Source organism: Pelophylax lessonae, assembly GCF_965119305.1.
Source record: "Pelophylax lessonae genome assembly, chromosome: 1".
Classification (NCBI taxonomy): Eukaryota; Metazoa; Chordata; class Amphibia; order Anura; family Ranidae; genus Pelophylax; species Pelophylax lessonae.
In genome coordinates this window covers 760,721,053-760,741,842 of record NC_138768.1, presented here as the reverse complement: position 1 = coordinate 760,741,842, position 20,790 = coordinate 760,721,053, and the positions used below count along the sequence as shown (strand labels likewise).

At 43.4% G+C, this 20,790-nt stretch overlaps 1 protein-coding gene across 1 annotated transcript in view; it reads left to right on the top strand.

Moving 5' to 3' along the window:
* Positions 1-20,790, top strand: part of DTHD1 (death domain containing 1) — a gene marked incomplete at both ends in the record, with an annotated part of 162,468 nt that overhangs the window by 116,747 nt on the left and 24,931 nt on the right. The window contains 2 exons of the mRNA XM_082274161.1: positions 1,925-2,104; positions 6,201-6,442. Coding sequence (XP_082130287.1) covers positions 1,925-2,104; positions 6,201-6,442 — 422 coding nt within the window. The remainder of the gene's footprint in view (positions 1-1,924; positions 2,105-6,200; positions 6,443-20,790) is intronic.

Sequence of the window (20,790 nt, the reverse complement as noted above, 5' to 3'; positions counted from 1 at the left end):
TGCTTGCTTGCTTGTATACTATGCTAGCCTGTCTATATACTATTCTAGCCTGTCAATATACTACCCTAGCCTGCATGTATAGTACCCTAGCCTATCCATGGCGTGAGGAAGCAAGCCGGTGGTGCCATTATTTGTCTTCTGGGTCCAGAGGTACAGATCCACGGCTGAAGAAATAGGTGGAGCCATGCTGCAAAAAATTGAGTCAGGGGCAGAGCCAAGAGGAGGGGCAGCAAAATGTGATTTTGCCTAGGGTGTCAAAAATCCTTGCACCAGTCCTGCTAGTGTGGCTCCTATCCGATCTTTCCTCCTTCATGTTATCTGCATGAAGCTCTTCTGACAGTCTAACTCAACACCAAGCAATCCTCAGAAATGTCCCCACTGCCCCTTCAGCACACAGCAGGTGAGTGAAAGCCTCAGCTGTGCATGTTTCTCTATGAGAGAGTGTAGAGGGCTCTGGCAAACTCCCCCCACTCAGGTCTCAGTTTAACCACTTTAGAACCGCTCACAGTAATACTACTGCGGCAGAGTGGCTCGTTATCGTCTGACGACGTAGTATTAACGTCGTCAGACACTCCCCCTTCTGGGCGGCGCTTGCCCGCCGCCGGAGGCTCGCTCCCGCTGTTTTCATTCACAGCGGGAGTCGGGCCAGGGGAGGAGCAGCGGCGATCGCCGCTGCTCTTACCCGATCGTCGGGGATCGAGTCTGGAGATCCGCCCGCTGTGTGTAAACACAGCGGGCGGATCTCCATAGTGACAGGGAGTGACAGATCGGACTGTTCAGCATAGCTGGACATCCGATCTGTCCATGACTCACACAGTCACCTCCCCCCCTACACGTCAGTAAGCACCAGGCATACATTAACCCCTCCCTCTCCAATAAAATTAACCCCTTCCCTGCCAGTGTCATTTTTACAGTAACAGTGCATATATATAGCACTGATTACTGCAGTAATGTCACTGGTACCCCCAAAAGTGTCAAAAATGTCAGTCAAGGGTCCGATCTGTCCGCCGTAATGTCGCAGTCCCGCAAAAAAAATCGCAGATCGCCGCCATTACGCGTTAAAAAAAAAAACACCAAAAATGACAGAAATCTTTCCCTTTGTTAGTAAACGCAATAACTTTTGCGCAAACCAATCAAAATACGCTTATTGCGATTTTTTTTACCAAACATATGTAGCATAAAACAAATTGGCCAAACATTTTTTAAAAAATTGGTTTTTACATCTTTTTTGGGGGGAATTTCATATAAAAAAATGTTAAAAATATTGTTATTTTTTCAAAATAAACGCTCTTTTTTTGTTTATAGCGCAAAAAGTAAAAATCGCACAGGTGATCAAATACCACCAAAAGAAAGCTCTGTTTGTGGGAAAAAAAGGACGTAAATTTCGTTTGGGTACGGCGTCGCACGACCGCGCAATTGTCAGTTGAAGTCGCACAGCACCGAATCGCAAAAAGTGGCCTGGACGGAAGACAGCAAAATCCTCCGGTGGTAAAGTGGTTAAACTCAGCTTTCCTCTTATGCAGTGAAATGTGTGACACTGAATTCCTGTCCCCTGCTTTCTGGAGCTGAAAAATAAGTCTTTGATCTTTAAGGGCTGTACAGGAGAGAGGGCCACAGATAAACTGGTACAACCTATGTAGGAGTATTTTTATCTCAGTGTATTACCTGAGGATAATCACTCCAGTGGGCATATGTAAGGGTTTACAACCACTTTAAGTAAAAAGTGTCATGCAGTATGGGTACAATGGACAATAATGTAATGAATGATACAAAGTATACCAGATTAATGATGATTTATAAACAACAACATAATCCCAGACACATGTTGTTGTCTGTATTTGTTTTTAAATTGTGATTTTTTTTTTAATATGCCTTTCCAACAAACTTGTTTCATTGTTTTATATTTCCTATTTCATTAATATAGGGAAGTTTCGCAGAAATAAAGGTCTACAAGCTTGGGACATTTTCTGTCATATCGTGTTTAAAGAAAGAAAATTTTACTGTTCCTAAAAAAGGATTATCTTTAAAGCTGAGCGTGGATTCACGGATTTCTTTAAATTACCCCCCTGGCTGCCTCAGCTCCTCTGTAATTGTACAGTTTAAGGTATGTCTGTAGCTGTGCCTTTTTTGTAAAATGTACTGCATCTGGAGCATAAATTGTGAGTTATTTCCCAAAACAGCAGTCCTTGAGACAGAAGTAGGAAAGACATTATTACAAGTTAGAATCATTATGATATACCAGCAATGATAAGGACTCTTTTGGGGGTATGCAATTCAGCAAACTGACTTTTATGTAAGCACCTGGAATTTAAACATCTGTGGGTATTAAGAAACCTAGGCTTAATGGATCTTCTAGATGAGGTATGCTGTTTTTAGTCTAAAAACCATAGATATTGTTCATGAAAATGTGACCTTTAGAAAGTAAAACCCCATGGAGCTAAGAGGGGATGGATAAGCTACTGTTTCTGTATAAATGTAGGTATCATTTACTAAAAATATTGACTACAGGAAACACATTATTCACCAGTTAAATATTTGTGTATATACAGTATATCATCTTATATTGAAATATCACTTAATTTATAAAGCAATTTTCAGTTGTAGCACCCCTCTGACCCCCCCAAAGGCAGGATATCACATCCAGAGGCCATGAGCAGCCTAGCATTTTACCCCAGGGCTAAGTCCATGGCTAAAATAGGAGGACCTAGAAAGGAAATTTGGCACCAGTCACTTTTAGTCTTTATAGAGTTTATTGCGGAACTGTTAAGGAGGTGAGGGTTAGGGTTCCCAGATATTGTATCAGATCAGAATCACTGTTTCAGAATGTTTAAGTCATCCAAGCAAAAATGCAAGCACATTTCCAAATTTCAGTGTGTCCTCCATGTAAGTCACCAGGCCCTGAGAGGCTAGCCTTGTTCCTGGCTCTCTCCAGCAAGGGGCCTTGACTAAGTCTCCTCCTTGACACAGCTTTCTCCAGACCGGGCAGACAGCTTCAGGACCATTTCAGCACATGTTCAGCCCCAAACCAGACTATTGGGCTTAACAGCAGAGCCCCATCCAGCAGCACCTCCTCAAGCCTCAGCTTTGAGGCAATGGAGAGAGCACATGGCCTGTCCCAAATTTTTTTATCCTCCCTCGGCATGCACCAGTGGCATAAACCTCCTGCTAGATTAGCAGATGAATATATATATATATATATATATATTTATAACTTAGTTTTGTTTGTGAAATCTCATACTATGACCAGTGATACCAGTGACATCTACTGTTAACAGTAAGAAATCACAAGCCAACTTAAGGTTAGGGAAAAAAACAGTCTGACCTAACCACATCCCAGCCAAAACTAAATTGACATAGTAGCCCCTGTTTATGACAAGGAGTCTACACAGTGAATATAACTCTAAAAGCTAAAGTACATTGTTTCCAAACATTTTCATATATGTTAGATGTCCAATCTGTTCAGTTGGATACGATTTGGCATAACTGGAAACTTTCTGTAGATTGATGGAAGTGACAGCAGCATCATTTCTGTAGAAAAGTGTAGGATAATGGATAGTGGCTAGAGGGAAAAGCCTGGGCTTTCTCCTACCTCCAATGGCAGCCTACTGTTAGTGAAATAGAGCAGAAGGAGTGGATGCCTCCTTCTCAGTGCAGGAGTCCACTTGGAATTCAGGGCAGACTTCCCTTCCTCTTGTTCAGCTTTAAAACATGGCAGACTACTGTGACCCGAGATGGGAAGAATTGAAAGATGCCTTCATTCCTGTGTAGGTGCCATGAGAAAAAGGAGATCTTTAAGAAGCGTGAGAACATGTAGGGTGGGGAGAACAACACTCTACTCCTTAAACCATCAAAAAGTCGTCTAGGAACTTTACCTACTTCAGAGCCCTTCAGTCCCCCTTCCTCCCTCAGAGCCACACAGGGACTCTTAATTCAGTGCACTCTAAACAATGAACACCAAAATTCCCAGCTCCCCTCCTTCATTTCACTGATACAGATGCTAAGGCTGCCTATGGACTGACACCAAAACAGAGTAGTATTTTTTTCATTTCCACTGATGCTGATGCAGTAGACTTTTTTCCATTAGTAGACACCAATGTAGCGGTATTTTTTTCTTCCCTTGACTCTGATGCAGTGGCATTTTTATCCCCTCTGACACCAACGCAGCAGTATTTTTTTCTCCCACTGACACTGAAAATGTAACTATCCTCATAGAATTGTTCCATTCTACACTAGCATTAGTTAATTGCAAATGTCCTTAGCATTAAGTACTCCAAAGTTTCCTCAATCCCTCTACATATCTGCCATCTCATCCATTTACTTTCTGTAGCCATGACAAGAGATTTCTCTTTCTCTGTTAAATCTTTCGTTTACCTCCCATTTTGGAGAAGATACTTGAAGGCATAGGAACCTATGTTGTTGAGCCTTGGTCAAAGTGTAATTAACTCTAAATATATATATATATATATATATATATATATATATATATATATATATATATATATATATATATATATATATATATATATATATAAGAGCTTGAAAAATCCTTTAATGCAATGACTGTTTTAGTTTTCCTTATTTAATTTAATTTAATTTTGTTTTTTACCAGTTGATCTGACCAGTAAGTGTTTTATTTTTCCCCTTTCATTAACACACCAGCAAATTGGCATTTAGAGGGTAAAGACAAATCATTTAACATTGTCAGAAGTGGCTACAATGGTCTGCTTTTATACATTTACATAAACCTTTATCCCAAAAGAAAACAAAATGCTTTAACTGCTTAAAAAATGTCACTGGAATTCAGCATTGGTTTGGTAATCATCTAGGTTTGCAAATTGTGAATCTAAAATACTTCCCTCTCTCAAGATTAACCACTTAAGCCCCGGAGGATTTGGCTGCTAAAGGACCAGGGTTTTTTTTGCGATTTTTTACTGCGTGAATTTAATGGACAATTGCGCGGTCGTGCGACGCTGTACCTAAACGAATTTGACGTCCTTTTTTTCCCACAAACAGAGCTTTCTTTTGGTGGTATTTGATCACCTGTGCGATTTTTTGATCACGCGCTATAAACAAAAAAAGAGCGTAAATTTTGCAAAAATAACAATATTTTTCACATTTTTTATATGAAATTCCCCCAAAAAAAATGAAAAATCAAAATTTTTTAACATTTTTCGGCCAATTTGTTTTATGCTACCTATGTTTGGTAAAAAAAATCGCAAAAAGCGTATTTTGATTGGTTTACGCAAAAGTTATCGCGTTTACTAACAAAGGGAAAGATTTTTGTCATTTTTGGTGTTTTTTTTTTTAACGCGTAATGGCGGCGATCTGCGATTTTTTTTTCAGTACTGCGACATTGCGGCGGACAGATCGGACCCTTGACTGACATTTTTGACACTTTTGGGGGTACCAGTGACATTACTGCAGTAATCAGTGCTATACATATGCACTGTTACTGCAAAAATGACACTGGCAGGGAAGGGGTTAACTTTATTGGACAGGGAGGGGTTAAGTGTGTCCTAGGGGCGTGATTCTAACTGTGCAGGGACATTCCTATTGGTGTAAAAGCAAAGATCAACCGTTCTACATAGTAGAACGGACAGATCTTCACTTTTACACAGGGAGAACTGACAGGCAGCTTGTTTACACAAGCCGCTCTGTCTTTCTCCCTTCACAGGAGCGATCGCAGTGTGACTGGCGGACATCGAGTCCGCCGGTCACACGCACTGACTTGTCTGTGAACAAGCCGCGGTGGGCGCGCGCCTCGGCGGGCGCGCGCCCGCCCGCAATAGGCTCGCAAGTCAGTGACAGGCGAGTGACGTACCGATACGTCACTCTGCCTGGCCGGGGCTGACCGCCGCAGTATATAGTCGTGCGGCGGTCGGCAACCGGTTAACAATGCTACTGTCTGAGAGTGTCTCTATTGCTCCTTTATCCAGAGTGAAGGAGCAATAGAGACAAGACATTCAAAACTCATGCAACCACTACATTTAAGGATTGGTAAGCTACAATATATTACATTTTAGTTTTTGGATTTAATACTGCTTAATGCTAGAGTGTTAATGAGATGAACTAGTAGATCAGCTTTTGAAACGTAACCCTTTTAAAAAATGTAAACAATATTCTTTTAGATTTTTCCATATCGCATATGATTAGTTTTATGTTTTTGTAAATTTCAAAACGTTTTTGCTCTTATCTTACAGGTTCAGCCTATTGATACTTCACTTATTTCACTACTCAAGGTGAAACATGATATATACCATCCAATGGTATCTAGTAGTCCACTCATCCACATGAAGCAGCCATCAACTCAGGTGTTCCACAAGCCTGTTACAGTTTTCCTACCGTGTCCTCCAAACCCCGAGAAAAAAAAAGGAGGAGATGATTCAGATAAAAGAGCATCAAGTGCTGCAATTTCAAAAGTCACAGGAACCCATCAGATTAGGTAACATAAGCATTACATTAAAATACACCCCCTGTTCGGTTTGCACCAGAATATCTCAAACAGGGAAAAAGTTCTAGTGAACATGCAAACTCCATTAAAGTCTATAGGACACGAACATGAAAAATCAAACGTCCTAATTTTAAAGTCTTTTATTCAAGGTATTGCCATAAAACGTGTATGGGGACCTGGGTACTGCCGTGGGGGACATGTATCAATGCAAATTTTTTTTTTAAAAAAAAGATCGATTTTAAAGGAGCAGTTATTTTAATGATGCTTAAAGTGAAACAATAAAATTTAAAAATTATTTTAAATATCGTGCCTGGGGGGGTCCCCTTAATGGGCCTGTAAAACGGAGCATCTGTACATTGTATGGATCCTGCTGCAGCAATACTGACATTTCTAAAGGGAAACATGTAATTTAAACTTGCTCACAGCTGTAATGTATTGTCGGCTCCCGGCAATACAAATTTAAAAAAATGAAGAAAAAAGAAAATGCCAACATTTTAAAAAAAACAGCGTAGGGTTTCCCCAAAAATCTATACGAGACCCTTATCCGAGCATGCAGCCTGGCAGATCAGGAAAGGGAGGGAGATGAGCGAGTGCCCCCCCCTACTGAACCATACCAGGCTACAAGCCCTCAACATGGGGGGTAGGGGCTTTGGGGCAGGGGGGCAGAATCCCTCCACCCCAAAGCACCTTATCCCTACTTGACGACATGGCTGACGTAGACCCTTGTCTATATAAGAGCTGTAAAAGCAGAGAGAAGGTACATGGGGGTGGGATCTGGGGGCCCCCTTGTTAAAGGGGGCTTCCAGATTCTGATAAGCCCCCCACCCACAGACCCCCACAACCACAGCCCAGGGTTGTCGGAAAGAGGCCCTTGTCCCCATCAACATGGGGACAAGATGCTTTGGGGGGGCAGGCTGACTGGTATGGTTTAGGAGGGGGGGAACTTACTTGTGTCCCCCTTTGCTGGCCTGCTAGGCTGTATGCCCGGATAAGGGTCTGGTATGGTATCTTGGGGAGACTCCACACCATTTTTTTTAAATTTTGGCATGGAGTTCCCCTTAAAATCTGTACCAGACCCAAAGGGCCTGGTATGGATTTTGGGGATGACCCCACGCCAGTTTTTTTTTTTTTTAGGTCAGGTGCATGCTTTGGCCAATCATCAGCAATCAATGCACTCTGTGTGTGGCGAAGAGAGCCGATCAGCGGCTCCTCCTCAAAGGGGAGCCTAGGACAGGTAATCAGGGCACTGATCATCAGTGCCCTGATTACTGTAAAGTAAAAAAACAGTGCCCATAAGTCCCTCCAACCAATGCCCATCAGTGCCCACAATCAGTGCTCATAGTGCTGCCAGTCAGTGCCCATTAATGTCGCCCGTCAGTGCTCATCAGTGCTGCCGTCAGTGCCCATCAGTGCCCATCTGTGCCATCCATCAGTGCCCATCAGCTCAAGGTGGTGTAATTGCCTGATGACTCACACCGGTGCATGCCTCGGCTCGCCTCCGTGAAAACTTTATAAAGGATAAGGAATTGGCAGCACTCCAGGTTGAGTCAAAATCCAGATTTATTGACTGGACATCCAAATATGACAATCGTAACAAGGCAAATGCGTTTCACACACTGACTGTGTGCTTAATCATTACCATTAGTAACTTCTAAGAAGGTCTTAATGGATCTCCCTTTTCAGGGGGATTGCCTGTTTGGCACTGCCCTGGATGACATTACATAAAGGTCTCATGGGGGAAGAGTGTTTTCTTCCACAGGCTAACAAGGGTGAGGGCCTTTGTTGCAGTCACGGTTCCTCCCTTTCGGCTTACAAACAGTTTCTTCGTCCCTCGGGGACAGTCGATGTGGCAAATTCCTTCCAGACTTCCGCGTGGGTTCCAGACGACCCTGGTCTGGTGTACATGAGATTGTTTTTTCCAGACCTGCGGACAAGGCCTACTCGGCCTGAAGGTGCTTCCTCTCCCATCTAGGGGGTAGGGGGGAGGTCCTTGCCGGTCGAGGACCTGTGGCTGGCCCGGATCCCTGGCTGACTGGGTTCAGGAGGTAATGCGGTCCAGTTGCGAGATCAAGTTTTGATCAGTTTATTTAGGGTAAGCTTTTTCCCTTCCAATGTTTGGCTGTTTGCAGATCGCTTACAGGCGCTCTGTGGGGCAGTTCAGGCTCTGGTTCAACAAGCTGGACCAGAAGCCTTTGATGGTTCCGTGCAGATCACAAATTCAAGTTAATATTGGTTTGCAAGGTGGTGGCTTCTCTACATTAGGGGGCTTCCTGGCCTCCATAGACATCAAGCTGCCTACCTTCACATCCCGTTATGTTCTGGACAGCTACAGGTTCTCAGTTTTTTGCCATGGGGAAGGATCTCTTGGTTTGTGGCGTTGCCCTTTGGTCTCGCAAATGCTGCTAGGGTCTTCACAAAGGTGTTGACTCCGGTCCTGGCGCTGTTGTGGCAGCGGGGGGTATTGGCCCTGGTTTCCTGGCCTCTCTGCTTCTCCGTTTGGAGTCCCCTACAGTGCAAACAACGAAGTTGGTTGTCACCGTGAGAACTCTGGTGGAGTTCTGGTGGGTTCTGAACCTTCAAAAATCATCCCTGGTCCTTTCCATGAGACCTGCATGCGAGTTCTGGGACTGATGGTGTTGTTTTTCAAGATGGTCCCTTTCGCTCAATCCCTCTTGGGCATCCCCCAGGAGGCAATCCTTCTTGAAGGCGACTGGAATCCAAACTCTCTGGACTTGCGGATCCAGCTGGGCCGGGTGCCCGGGGAGTCTTGCTCTGGAATCCTTCCTCCCCATCTACTGGACAATTGTCACCACAGATGCAAGCTTGTCCGGGTGGGGAGGAGTCTTTGGCAGGTTCTCTGCTCCGGGATTATGGTCCCTGGAGGATCCAGGTTACCGCTTATTGTCCTGGGGCTGAGAGTGATCCACCTTTGCCAAGTTTACTGGATTGGGCACCTGCAGCTGTCCGGTGCACTTTCAATTGACTACGCCGTGACCGTGGCTTGTGTCATTCACCAAGGAGGCACCAAAGGTGTCCTTGCCACCTCAGAAGTGATGATTCTTCGTTGGGCAGAGCGCCTTGTTCCGGCTCTATCCGCTGTTCCCTTTCCAGGTGGGGAAAATACAATATTGGTAGGCGTTTTGCCTCAGTCGACAGGCCCTGGATGCAGGGCAATGGTCCCATCATCTGGAGTCATTCCAGCAGTTGTGCCTTCATTTGGGGGCACTCTGAACATGGTCCTGTTGGCATCGCATATACAGGATAGTGCAGAGGTCGTGGCCTTTGCCTGGGACCCTCTGGCGTGTGCAATGGTGGCACCATGGGTTCTGTCATGAACAAGAACATTCGCTAGGTTCAACATGTACGATGCTGAGAAGTTTGGCGTGGTCACCTGCGCAAGGCTGACACCGGCACGGTCGTGCGAGAGTGCTCACGGATGGGCCGAGGTCAGTGTCAGCTGCTGTCTGCCTTTCCTCCTCTCAAGTTGCTGTCAAGAATCCTTTGCAGGATCGGGGCGGAAGGGATTTTGGTCATTCTCATGGCTCCGGACTGGCCTCGCCGTGCTTGGCACGCTGACCTGGTCAGGTTTGCCGCTGATGCTCCTTGGAGGCTTCCTCTCAGGGAGGGTTTCTTATCTCCGGGGCCGAACTCCCGTCCGGCTTTACGGTCGCTGGCTTGCCAGCTTGGCTGTTGTAAGCCAGGTGTCACAGGACGGAGGGTTGTCTGCTTCGGTGATTCCCACCCTGTGTATAGCGCGGGAAGCATCTTCTATGATGATTTTTTTCATATGAGAAAGTCTCATATTGCGTGGTGTGAGTCTTCTTAGGCTCCCCCTCGCTCTTACTCAGTGGCTGGATCTTGACTTCCTTCAACGGGGGGGCTGTTCAAAAGTTGGCCTTGAGTACTGTCAAGGGTCAGGTTTCGGCTTTAATTCTTTCTGTCATTCTCCCTATATGTTGGTTCATGGGGCCAGGTGATACTTCATTCGGATCCATCCTTCCCTCCAAAGGTGGTTTGTAGTGTTCACTTGCACAAGGCCATTGTGTTGCCATCTTGTGTCCTAAGCCCCCTCATCCTACGGAATGTGCGCTGCATACTCTGGATGGAGTTCGGGCACTCGAGGGGTACTTTGTGACTACTGAGTCTTCCCGTAGTCAGGTTCGCTCTCTGTGTCTGCTGCGACTATTTCCAGGTGAATCGGACAGTCGGTGGTGCAGGCTTCTTCATTTATGGGTCAGGTCCTACCTTTCACTGTTTCGGCACTTTCTACTTGGGCGCCTAGTGCTTCCTGGGCTTTTTGCCATACAAGCATCTGTGCTTCAGGTTGCAAGATCACTACCTGGTCGTTTGTTCACACCTTTGCCACATTTTATAAGGTGGACGTGTTGGCATCTGCAGATGCCTCTTTTCGGCCGCAAGGTTTTTTTGCTGGCTGCTGTTTGGAGGGTTTTTGGCCTTCCTTGAGGGTGTTTATTGTTTGTTTTCAGGTGGGCCTCATATTTTGTTCTGATGAGTCCTATGTTGCCTGGGGGACTTGTTCTTTTCTGCTGTTCCCATCCCTCATTTTATGGCACTGCTTTGGGACATCCCTACTGATATGAATCATAGAGACCTGCGTCCGTCAATGAATGATAAAGAAAACTGGATTTTTGACTTACTGTAAAATCCTTTTCTCTTAAGTTCATTGACGGACGCAGTACCCGCCCCTCTATTTTGATTTGGGTTGGTATTACTTTCTGACACTGCTTTGATACAAAACTGACATCCTATGCAGGAAGAGAGAGGGTGTACCCTCCGGGACTGCCCATAGGTGTAGCCAGAACTTTTTTCTGCCTAGTGTCCTACTCCTGTAGGGGGCAAAATTACCCTACTGATATGAATCAGAGAGATCTGCGTCCATCAATAAACTTAAGAGAAAAGGATTTACGGTAAGTCAAAAATCCATTTTTTTCCAAAAATCCAGTTTTTTTCCAGTGTGTTCTCCTAGCTATGAATGAGCCAAACGTTCTTGAATTCTGTTCAATGCTAGTTTGGTGGACTTTACTGAAGTCTGGGTGCTGAATTCAAACTCTATTGAAATCAATAGGAGCCAAATTAAAAAAAAAACAATAGCCATTTTCTATGCTAGTAGGCAAGACATTGTTAAACACATGGTGTGGGGTCTGAGAACTGCCCTGGGGTACCAAAGCAAAAACATTTTAAAAGTGCTTATTGATACTTTAATACTTAATTTAAAAACATACCCAGAAAAATGCCCTTAACCTGCCTGTGAAGTGGTGCATCTGTAAGATGTATACAATCTACTGCAGCCAAACAGACATTTACAATGGAAAAGGAAACAAAAGCAGTTTAAATTGCTGGTAAATTACATCTCCCTGCCTGTAACTAAGGGAATATGGATTTCTTTTACCTATACCCACAAAAAAAATATAGGGTTCCCCCTAAAATGACTGTACATAAAAGACCCTTAACAACCATCTGTAATCAATGTCAAGGAGGACCCCACCCTTTGCCAATGTGGGCATATTAGGTCAACGATATCACCATTATCCCTGCCCCTTTGTTTACATGGCTGGGGATTCCTGGCCAGTAAATGAATTGGGCTGGGTGATGTCACACTGACTGCTAAGGATGTGGTTGGTCCTGGCACTCACTCTTTACTTAGCAACCATTGATAGGAAGGAAGCTATCATATACAGTAATGGTGGAAACAATGCTACTATATCCACATGCCAACCCATCACAGTACATATACTGCAGTGGGGTGGTACATGTAGGCACAATGTGTTTAGCAGTACCCCCCTGCGACCAATGTCCATTGAACACAGCGGATTGCTGATCCTGGAACTCAGTGCCTGGTGACCAAGTAAATGCTATGCGATCACATGATCACAATGTCAACAAACCTGTTACAAATTCATTCATAAAAGCTGTGTTTCCTATGCTGTGATTGACCCACAGCTATCACATGGTACCTAGGCCAATAACAGAACCCAGTATCATGTAATTAGCTGTAGCCAATCACAGATCACTAGTGATCACAGCACTTATTCATGACAGTTGAAAACCTTGCAGTTACAATGATTTTCATTATAACAACAAAGTTTTAAAAAAATAAATAAATCCCTGATCACCCCCTTCCTCCCAGAGTAGTACATTGTTACTATGGTGACAATTAACTATTTTGATGAAGGTATTTAAAAATAATGCAAAAAAAAAAAAACAAAATAAATGTTTAAAAAAAGAAATAAAAAAATAGTTTGTTTATTTATTGATTTTTTTTAACCTAATGTTACCAGTCAGTGTCCCTGATCACCACCACATCTGTCAAATGATGTTGCTGTACTGCACTGGTAACAGTATGTAAAAATAAAACAAAAGCATGAAGAAAGAAACACATTTTGTTCAATTTCTTCATTTAAAAAAAAAACTGTGACAAAAAATTACAACTTCAAAAACACACCAGGTCTTTTATTAAATGCCTCAAACTGTCTGCTTTCCAAAAAGAGGTAATTTGGAGGGAATTTGTACAGTCCCAGCATTTTAGGGCCTCAAGAAATAAGATAGGCCTTCAATACATGAGAATTAATCAATTTTCAAATATATAATATATACCATAGTTTGTAGACACTATACTATATTTCACACAAACCAATTAATATACACTAATTGGGATGTTTTTTTTTTTTTTTTTTTGCAAAAGACACGTAGCAGAATACATTTGGCCTAAATTCATGACAACATTTGATTTTATTGGATATGTTTTTTTAACAGAAAGTAGAAGATATAATTTTTCTTTTTTTAGTTTTTGGTATTTTTGTTCATATAGCAAAAATAAAAAAACTCATGGTGATCAAATACCACCAAAAGAAAGCTCTATTTGTGTGCCAGTTACAGTAGTGCAGTGCTGAGTAGCAAAAAATGCCCTGGTCATGAAGGGGGGTAAAATCTTCTGGATATATGACATTCAGCACCTGCTGGGAAAGCAAAAAGTTACAGACATGATTAGGGCAGCACTGCTCCTCTGCATCATTACACCGTGAGAACAGAGAAGCATGGTGACACCCCCTCCAGAGGAAAGGTCCATGAATCCCTAAACTCTCAATATGTCCTCAGTCCTCCAGGATAAATGATGCCCAGCCCAGGAAGACTGAGCACTTCTGGTGGCGGGATGGGATTACTGAGAAGACAGCTAAGGATGGGATGTATTTTTACAGCTAGAACTGTTTTTTATTTTAACCACTTGCCGACGGCCGTCAGTAGATTTACTGCGGCAGTCAGCCCCTCACAGGCAAAGTGACGTATATTTACGTCACTAGCCTGTGAGGCTCTGGGGAGCGAGCGCGCGCCGCCGGCGGCGCGCTCCTGCTCCCGCGCGGTCACGGGCCCCCCCCACGCGTGTGACCGGCGGACCCGATGTCCGCCACTCACTCTGCGATCGGCGGGGGAGACTGTGTAAACAAGCTGCCTGTCATTCTCGCCTGTGTAGAAACCCTGATCATACGGTTCTACTATGTAGGACCGTTAATCAGTGTAACTACAGCTCAAGCCACAGCCAATCACAGTTAGAATCACGCCCCTAGGGACACACACAGCCCCTCCCTCTCAAATAAAGTTAACCCCTTCACTGCCAGTGTATTTTTACAGTAACAGTGCATATATATAGCACTGATTACTGTAGAAATGTCACTGGTAACCCCAAAAGTGTCAAAAATGTCAGTCAAGGGTCCGATCTGTCCGCCCCAATGTCGCAGTACCGCAAAAAAAATCGCAGATCGCCACCATTACGCGTTAAAAAAAAAACAACAAAAATGACAAAAATCTTTCCCTTTGTTAGTAAACGCAATAACTTTTGCGCAAACCAATCAAAATACGCTTTTTGCGATTTTTTTTACCAAACATATGTAGCATAAAACAAATTGGCCGAAAATGTTAAAAAATTTTGATTTTTACTTTTTTTTGGGGGGGAATTTCATATAAAAAATGTGAAAAATATTGTTATTTTTGCAAAATTTACAATCTTTTTTTGTTTATAGCGCGTGATCAAAAAATCGCACAGGTGATCAAATACCACCAAAAGAAAGCTCTGTTTGTAGGAAAAAAAGGACGTCAAGTTTGTTTAGGTACAGCGTTGCATGACCGCGCAATTGTCCGTTAAAGTCACGCAGTGCCGAATCACAAAATACCCCCTGGTCTTTTAGCAGCCAAATCCTCCGGGGCTTAAGTGGTTAAACACCGGCTAAGGTCTTGTAAAAATGTCTAGAGTTGGGCATTTCATGATTTCATAATATACAGTATAGAGGTGCATTCATTGTGTTTTTTATATCTGTCTGGAGTTCAGCTTTAAACATTTACAGATATATATGTGAATATTATGTTCTGTGCTAATAAAACTTGTTATTTAGGTTTAGTGATATTACCAAAGGCAGAGCAGCAGAGATTTTTGATCATAGACAATTATGAACACAGTGGAAAATAATAGAGTCCTATGATATGGTATTTTTAGGCAAGTTCATTGTTCGGAGTCTGTGTTCCGTTTAATGTCCCCTTTGAAAAGTCATTGCTGGGTAAAACGTATAGTTTATGCTAAACCATTTTATTCTTTGATGATGTCTTCTATTTAAGATAATAAAATAATCTGGACCTTGACTGTCTGTGTTTTGAGGTTTGCCCTTGGATTTTTTATGATGTTCAAGAACGTCATTATGTTCAATGCACCTGCAAAAATTGCTTCAGTAAATTTGCTGATTTTTACAGAGTCTGTAGATTAGGCTCTGCTTAAACCCAAACTATAGCCAAAACTTTTTTTTTTTAAGTTGTGGACAAAGTGGAAAATGGTTATGACTAGTTTCAAATATTTCTGGGTTTCAATTAGCAGGGCGTTCACCTAACTCATCAATCAACAACTTTAGGAATTGAGGACATTAATATAAACTCCATTGAGGCACATAATAACTTAGAAGCTGATTTGTTACTGTGCACAGCTGCACAAGATTCTGTGTGCAACACCTTTAGTAAATCTCCTTCAATTACTTTTATGTGTCTCCTTTTCTCCTGAGATACTTCTACTGCACCATTCTCCTCCAATCAGCAGGAGGAGAGCTAAAGCAAAGCAAGCCAATAGACTTCTATGAAGAGCACTGTGAATCCTGGGAGTTGTAGTTTGAAATGGCAGCAATATAAAGGGACAAATGGAAGTCTTGCAATACAAATCCCAAAAGGCACTGTGCAGTAGGCGGAATGGAGAGATGATTGTTAATAAACTGCTCGAGAAAGGTCTTCCTCTTGGCACTGAGGGAGTTAGAGAGAGAACACCTCTGTCTGGATATTTGAATGCCAGCAGGAGACCATACCAGCAGAGATCAGAATCTGAGACTGGGAATGAGGACACCAGGTGACAGCAAGCACCCCACAATCACAGCCCCTGCAATGTTGCAGCAGGGAGACTGCAATATCGACTCAGCCTCTGTTTCCCACTGCTGGTCATCCTAAACTTTTGGGGAAAGACTGAGCGGGTCCCCCTTCTACAGCAAGAGGCCACCACAGCCACCCAGGGACTGGTGAGAGGACTATTTGCCCATTGCTGATACTTCTAGCAGGTACTGAGCCACTGAGAGCAGGACACAAAGTGTACTTAATCCATACCACACCAATACTGCATTCTATACTGTACTTATTCCAAACCTAGATTGCACCTATACCAACCCTATACCGCATGTTACAGGACCTTTACCACATCTGAACCACATCTACCTTGCACCTGTCCCAAGACTATACCACACCTGAACTGTATGAAGGTAAATTGGGACTGTCATTAAGTGCAAAGATGCTCTTAAAGGGCCAGCAAAAGAAAATCTCAAAGGATTGCTCCTCCCATAATAATTATTCTGCAAGTCCGCCTGGCCTCTCCACTAACATAATCCTTTTTTTTTTTTTTTTTTTGGAGAGTGCATGACCAGTTGGTCTAGGACTAGCATCACCAACATAAATAAGCTCTGGCATTATAGTTCCAGCACTCAGTAGATTAAATTTTACTACTGCTCACTGTAGTACTTGAGGTGTCTTTGCTACTGTTTATGCTGATCTGGATGCCAAATGTCATCTTATGCCTAGTCCTTACTCTTAATCATGTTTTATACATAAAAGTAATATTTGCATTGTTAATCCATTTTATGCTTGTCTATTTTTCATTTATTTTGGGTGACAATATATTAAGTTTGCTTTTACTACCTGGTTTGGTGCCCGTTTTCTCTGATTTAGCACTATCTTTTGGTACTAGTATTACTTTCTGTAATTTCCTGTGATATTGTATGCTTGTGCACTCAACCTGGTGTATTAGAGGGGCTGAGGTTCTTGAGAAGGTTGTGGCAAAGAACAGAGGACCCATCCTATCCAGCTGCTCCTATAAGGGGAGTGCTACAAATTATGGATTGACCGATATCGGTTTTTCGTTGCCGATACCGATACCGATATTTTTGCATATCGGTATCCGCTGATATGGGCTGATATTTTGAACATTTAAAGTTTTGCAAAATATACACAATTTTTGACACAAATCTGTTACTGAACATGTTAATATTTGTTTATTAACATTAAGGGCTCGTGCACCTTAACGTCATGAAAACTGATAGGAAAACCGCACTTGCAGGGACATCAGTTTCACATCATCTGATTGTGAATGATGCATAAACTGCTGCAGTAGTGCACTGACTCTCTGCAATAAACTTAAATCACTACTGCAGTGCAGTCAGTGCAAAACTGCTAGAAAAAAAAGCTAGACCAAAGCTAGACAGTGGAATGGATTGGAGTGGAGTGGACACTAGTACTATTCTACTACACTTTCAATACCCCCAGTTAAGTAGAACAATATTATAGTACAGAAAGCATAACGTTTCAGCTTGTTCACCAGTTAAACGGCTTCTGCTTTTTTCATAAATTGCTGCCACTTCACTAAAAACACGCTCACTTGGTTTGAGGAAGGTGGAGCAGAAAGGTTTCTTCTAGCAGGAGAAGCAAGTCTTTTTGTCATCCAGGCTCATTATTGCAGATTCAGAAGAATCCTCCGCATGAGGCCCCAATAAAACACTGAACATAGCATCTATTCAACCACGATGAAGTTTCTCTTCTGTCCGTTGTCTTTTTGGACATTTTTCTCTTTTTGAAGCATCCTGCTCTTCCACATTAGAAACCTGCTCTTCTTGACTTTTCTTTTCGGCAGGAACCTCCTTCACCTCCTGCTGAGTATCTTCTGTCAGCCATTGTTTTGCCTTGGCCAATGCATAATCAGAAGAGCAAGGATGGTTCTTGTATCAAGGATCCAAAAGACATGCAAGCACAACATTTTTATTCTCTTCATTCTTCTCAAAACGTTTGGCAAGGCTGTCCCTCATGGCCTGCCTACATGTTTTAGTGCCACTTGTGTTGGGTCCTTCGTTCTCTTGAAGAAGCATCTTCAGCACTCTCACACATGGGATGACAGATGACATAGATGAGTCGTAATGACTCACCTCTAGTGTCACTTCCTCAATTGGGAGGAGGGTCTCAATGACATTGGCTACAATGTCCCACTGATCAGCAGTAGGACAAGAATATCCTCCATATTCACCTGAATTTATGGTAAGAGCTCCAGCATTATTTGCAGCATGTGAAGCGTTGAGTTCCATCGTGTTGGAACATCGTTAATCAAGTTGTTTTTGGGTAGGCCAAGGTTTTCCTGAATGCACCTCAGTCGCTGCTTGGCAAAGACTGAATGGTGGAAATGGCATGCACACCTCTTCAGCATGCTAATTATGACAAGCAAAGCTCTCTGGTTTGACAGACCATTATTTACCACAAGTTGGAGGGTGTGTGTAATGCAACTGAGGTCTGACACTTCAGCAAGTCTCATTCCTTTCACCATGTTCGCTCTGCTGTCTGGAAGCACAAGCATCACTTGGTCTTTGGTGATTCCCCATTCTTCTAGCATGCCTATAAACCTTTCTCTAATATAATTCCCAGTGTGGGATCCTTGCATCACTTTTGTATTCAACACCAAATGCCTTCTTGTCCATCCGCTGTCAATGAAGTGGCATGTAAGACACATTAGTGATCTGTTTGTCCTGACCAGCAGTCAGTCATGAATGAGAGTGAGTTGTCAGCATTCTCTGGTTTAAGCATAGCCTTTACTTTCTCAATGACCTTTTGTTGAATCTTTCCCAGCATTTTGGTTCGATAATACTTCTCACTCTTCAGTGTGTACCTTGGATCAACTATGGACATCAACCGCTTAAATCCAGATTTAGACACCATTGTAAATGGCTGGTTATCAGTGACCATCATCTCTGTGATTACTTTTTTTCTGAAACATATCTGTTATTGTTGCCTGGGATAGTGATGTTTCACCTTGTGATTCATTTGTTTTTTTCTGTGTTGCATGATATAATTCAACATGATGAAATTTTAGATGGGCCCAAAGATTTGACGTATTTTTGGTTTTAGCAGGTATTGATCCCATGCTTACATTGTTTGTGCATGTGTTGCACACTGCTGCTGCTTTTCCTAGAGATGGAGATGAGAAATAGTCCCAGACCACACTTTTAATTTTTCTATCTGCATCCATCTCCATTGAAATTTGAAAGACACTACTGAAATTGAATATAGGCTTAAAAAAACTGGCTGGCTAAGACCCTGTGGTGTTGAGTGGCTGGCACCCTTTGGTGGGTGGCTGGCTGGCTAGCACCCTTTGGTGGGTGGCTGGAACCCTGTGGTGGGTGTCTGGCTGGCACCCTTTGATGGGTGGCTGGCTGGCACCCTTTGGTGGGTGGCTGGCTGGCACCCTGTGGTGAGTGGCTGGCTGGCTGGCACCCTGTGTTGGGTGGCTGGAACCCTGTGGTGGGTGTCTGGCTGGCACCCTTTGATGGGTGGCTGGCTGGCTGGCACCCTTTGGTGGGTGGCTGGCTGGCACCCTGTGGTGAGTGGCTGGCTGGCTGGCACCCTGTGGTGGGTGGCTGGCTGGCACCCTTTGGTGGGTGGGTGGCTGACACCCTGTGGTGGCTGGCTGGCACCCTTTAGTGGCTGGCTGGCACCCTTTGGTGGGTGGCTAGCTGGCATCCTTTGGTGGCTGGCTGGCACCCTGTGTGGTGGGTGGGTGGCTGGCTGGTACAGGCTCAGGGCCTTTGTCTGACTAGCTGGTACAGGCAGGGCCAATGGCTGGCTAGCTGGTACAGGCAGCTGTGGGTGGGTGTATGTATGGCGGCTGTGTTACTGGTAAACACACTGTGTGCACTACTGCACTGTACTCACTGTCCCGAGACTCCCCGACTCCAGAGGAGGCTGAGGGAGGCAGCCTATGATGGCAGAAGCTGTCCCAGTGCGCAGAGGCGCGTGGCACAACATATGCTTTGACATCACGACAATATCGGCAATATCAGTAACCTCCGGGGCTGATTAGGATATATCGGGAAAAGTGCATATCGACCCTCGATATATCGGCATTGCCGATAATCAGTCGATCCCAACTACAAATGCTTAAAGGATAAGCTCACCTTTAAAAAAAAAATGCACAGCTTTTTGCAGGTAAAAAAAAATGTGCATTTATTTTTATTTTTTTATTGGGAGCCTGGACAGCATCATACATCATACAGCTGCACACTAACGGGAAGCATCAAAGAACTGCTACAGTGCTCAACAGCGCCATGGTAGATAATTGAGAACTAGAAGTCAACAGTCTCAAAGGCTTCCAGACCTTGTAGTTTTCCATTCACAGAATTATGTAAATGAATGACGCACCCAGGTGGGCCAAGCACCTGGTAAAGTACTTTTTCCCCATACAAAGGCCTTTTCCCCACAAGCTTGATGCACTGGTGGCAGGGTCCTGCAGAGGAAAGAGTTTTCAGAATCTGGAAGCCCCTATTAAAATTAAGCCCCCCCCCCTCCAGATCCTGCCCTACCATGTAAATGTGTAAGGGGTATATAGTCTCCCTGATTACTCATTAAGGAAAAAAAAAACACTGGCACTGTGGGAAATTATTTTATTGTAAAAAAAAAAAAAATAGCTCTTTATTAAACAAAAACATTTTAAAATTGCCACAATGTAAATTTATAGTCAATCACATCATTTAGTGATGCAGATCAATGTCAATCACAATGAATGACAACACCCGCTTACCTGTCTGACAGGCTGATCTGCTTGAAATTGAAACATGCTGAATCGCTGACACATCCGCGAATACCCTGTGACCTCACTGACCTATAATGGTCATGTGCATTTTTGGTCATTGACATCACCCAGGTTACTTTGTACGTTTGTTTATAGTCACCTGCAGGCAAAGAAGCTATTATTCCCAGTGAGAGGTCATCGG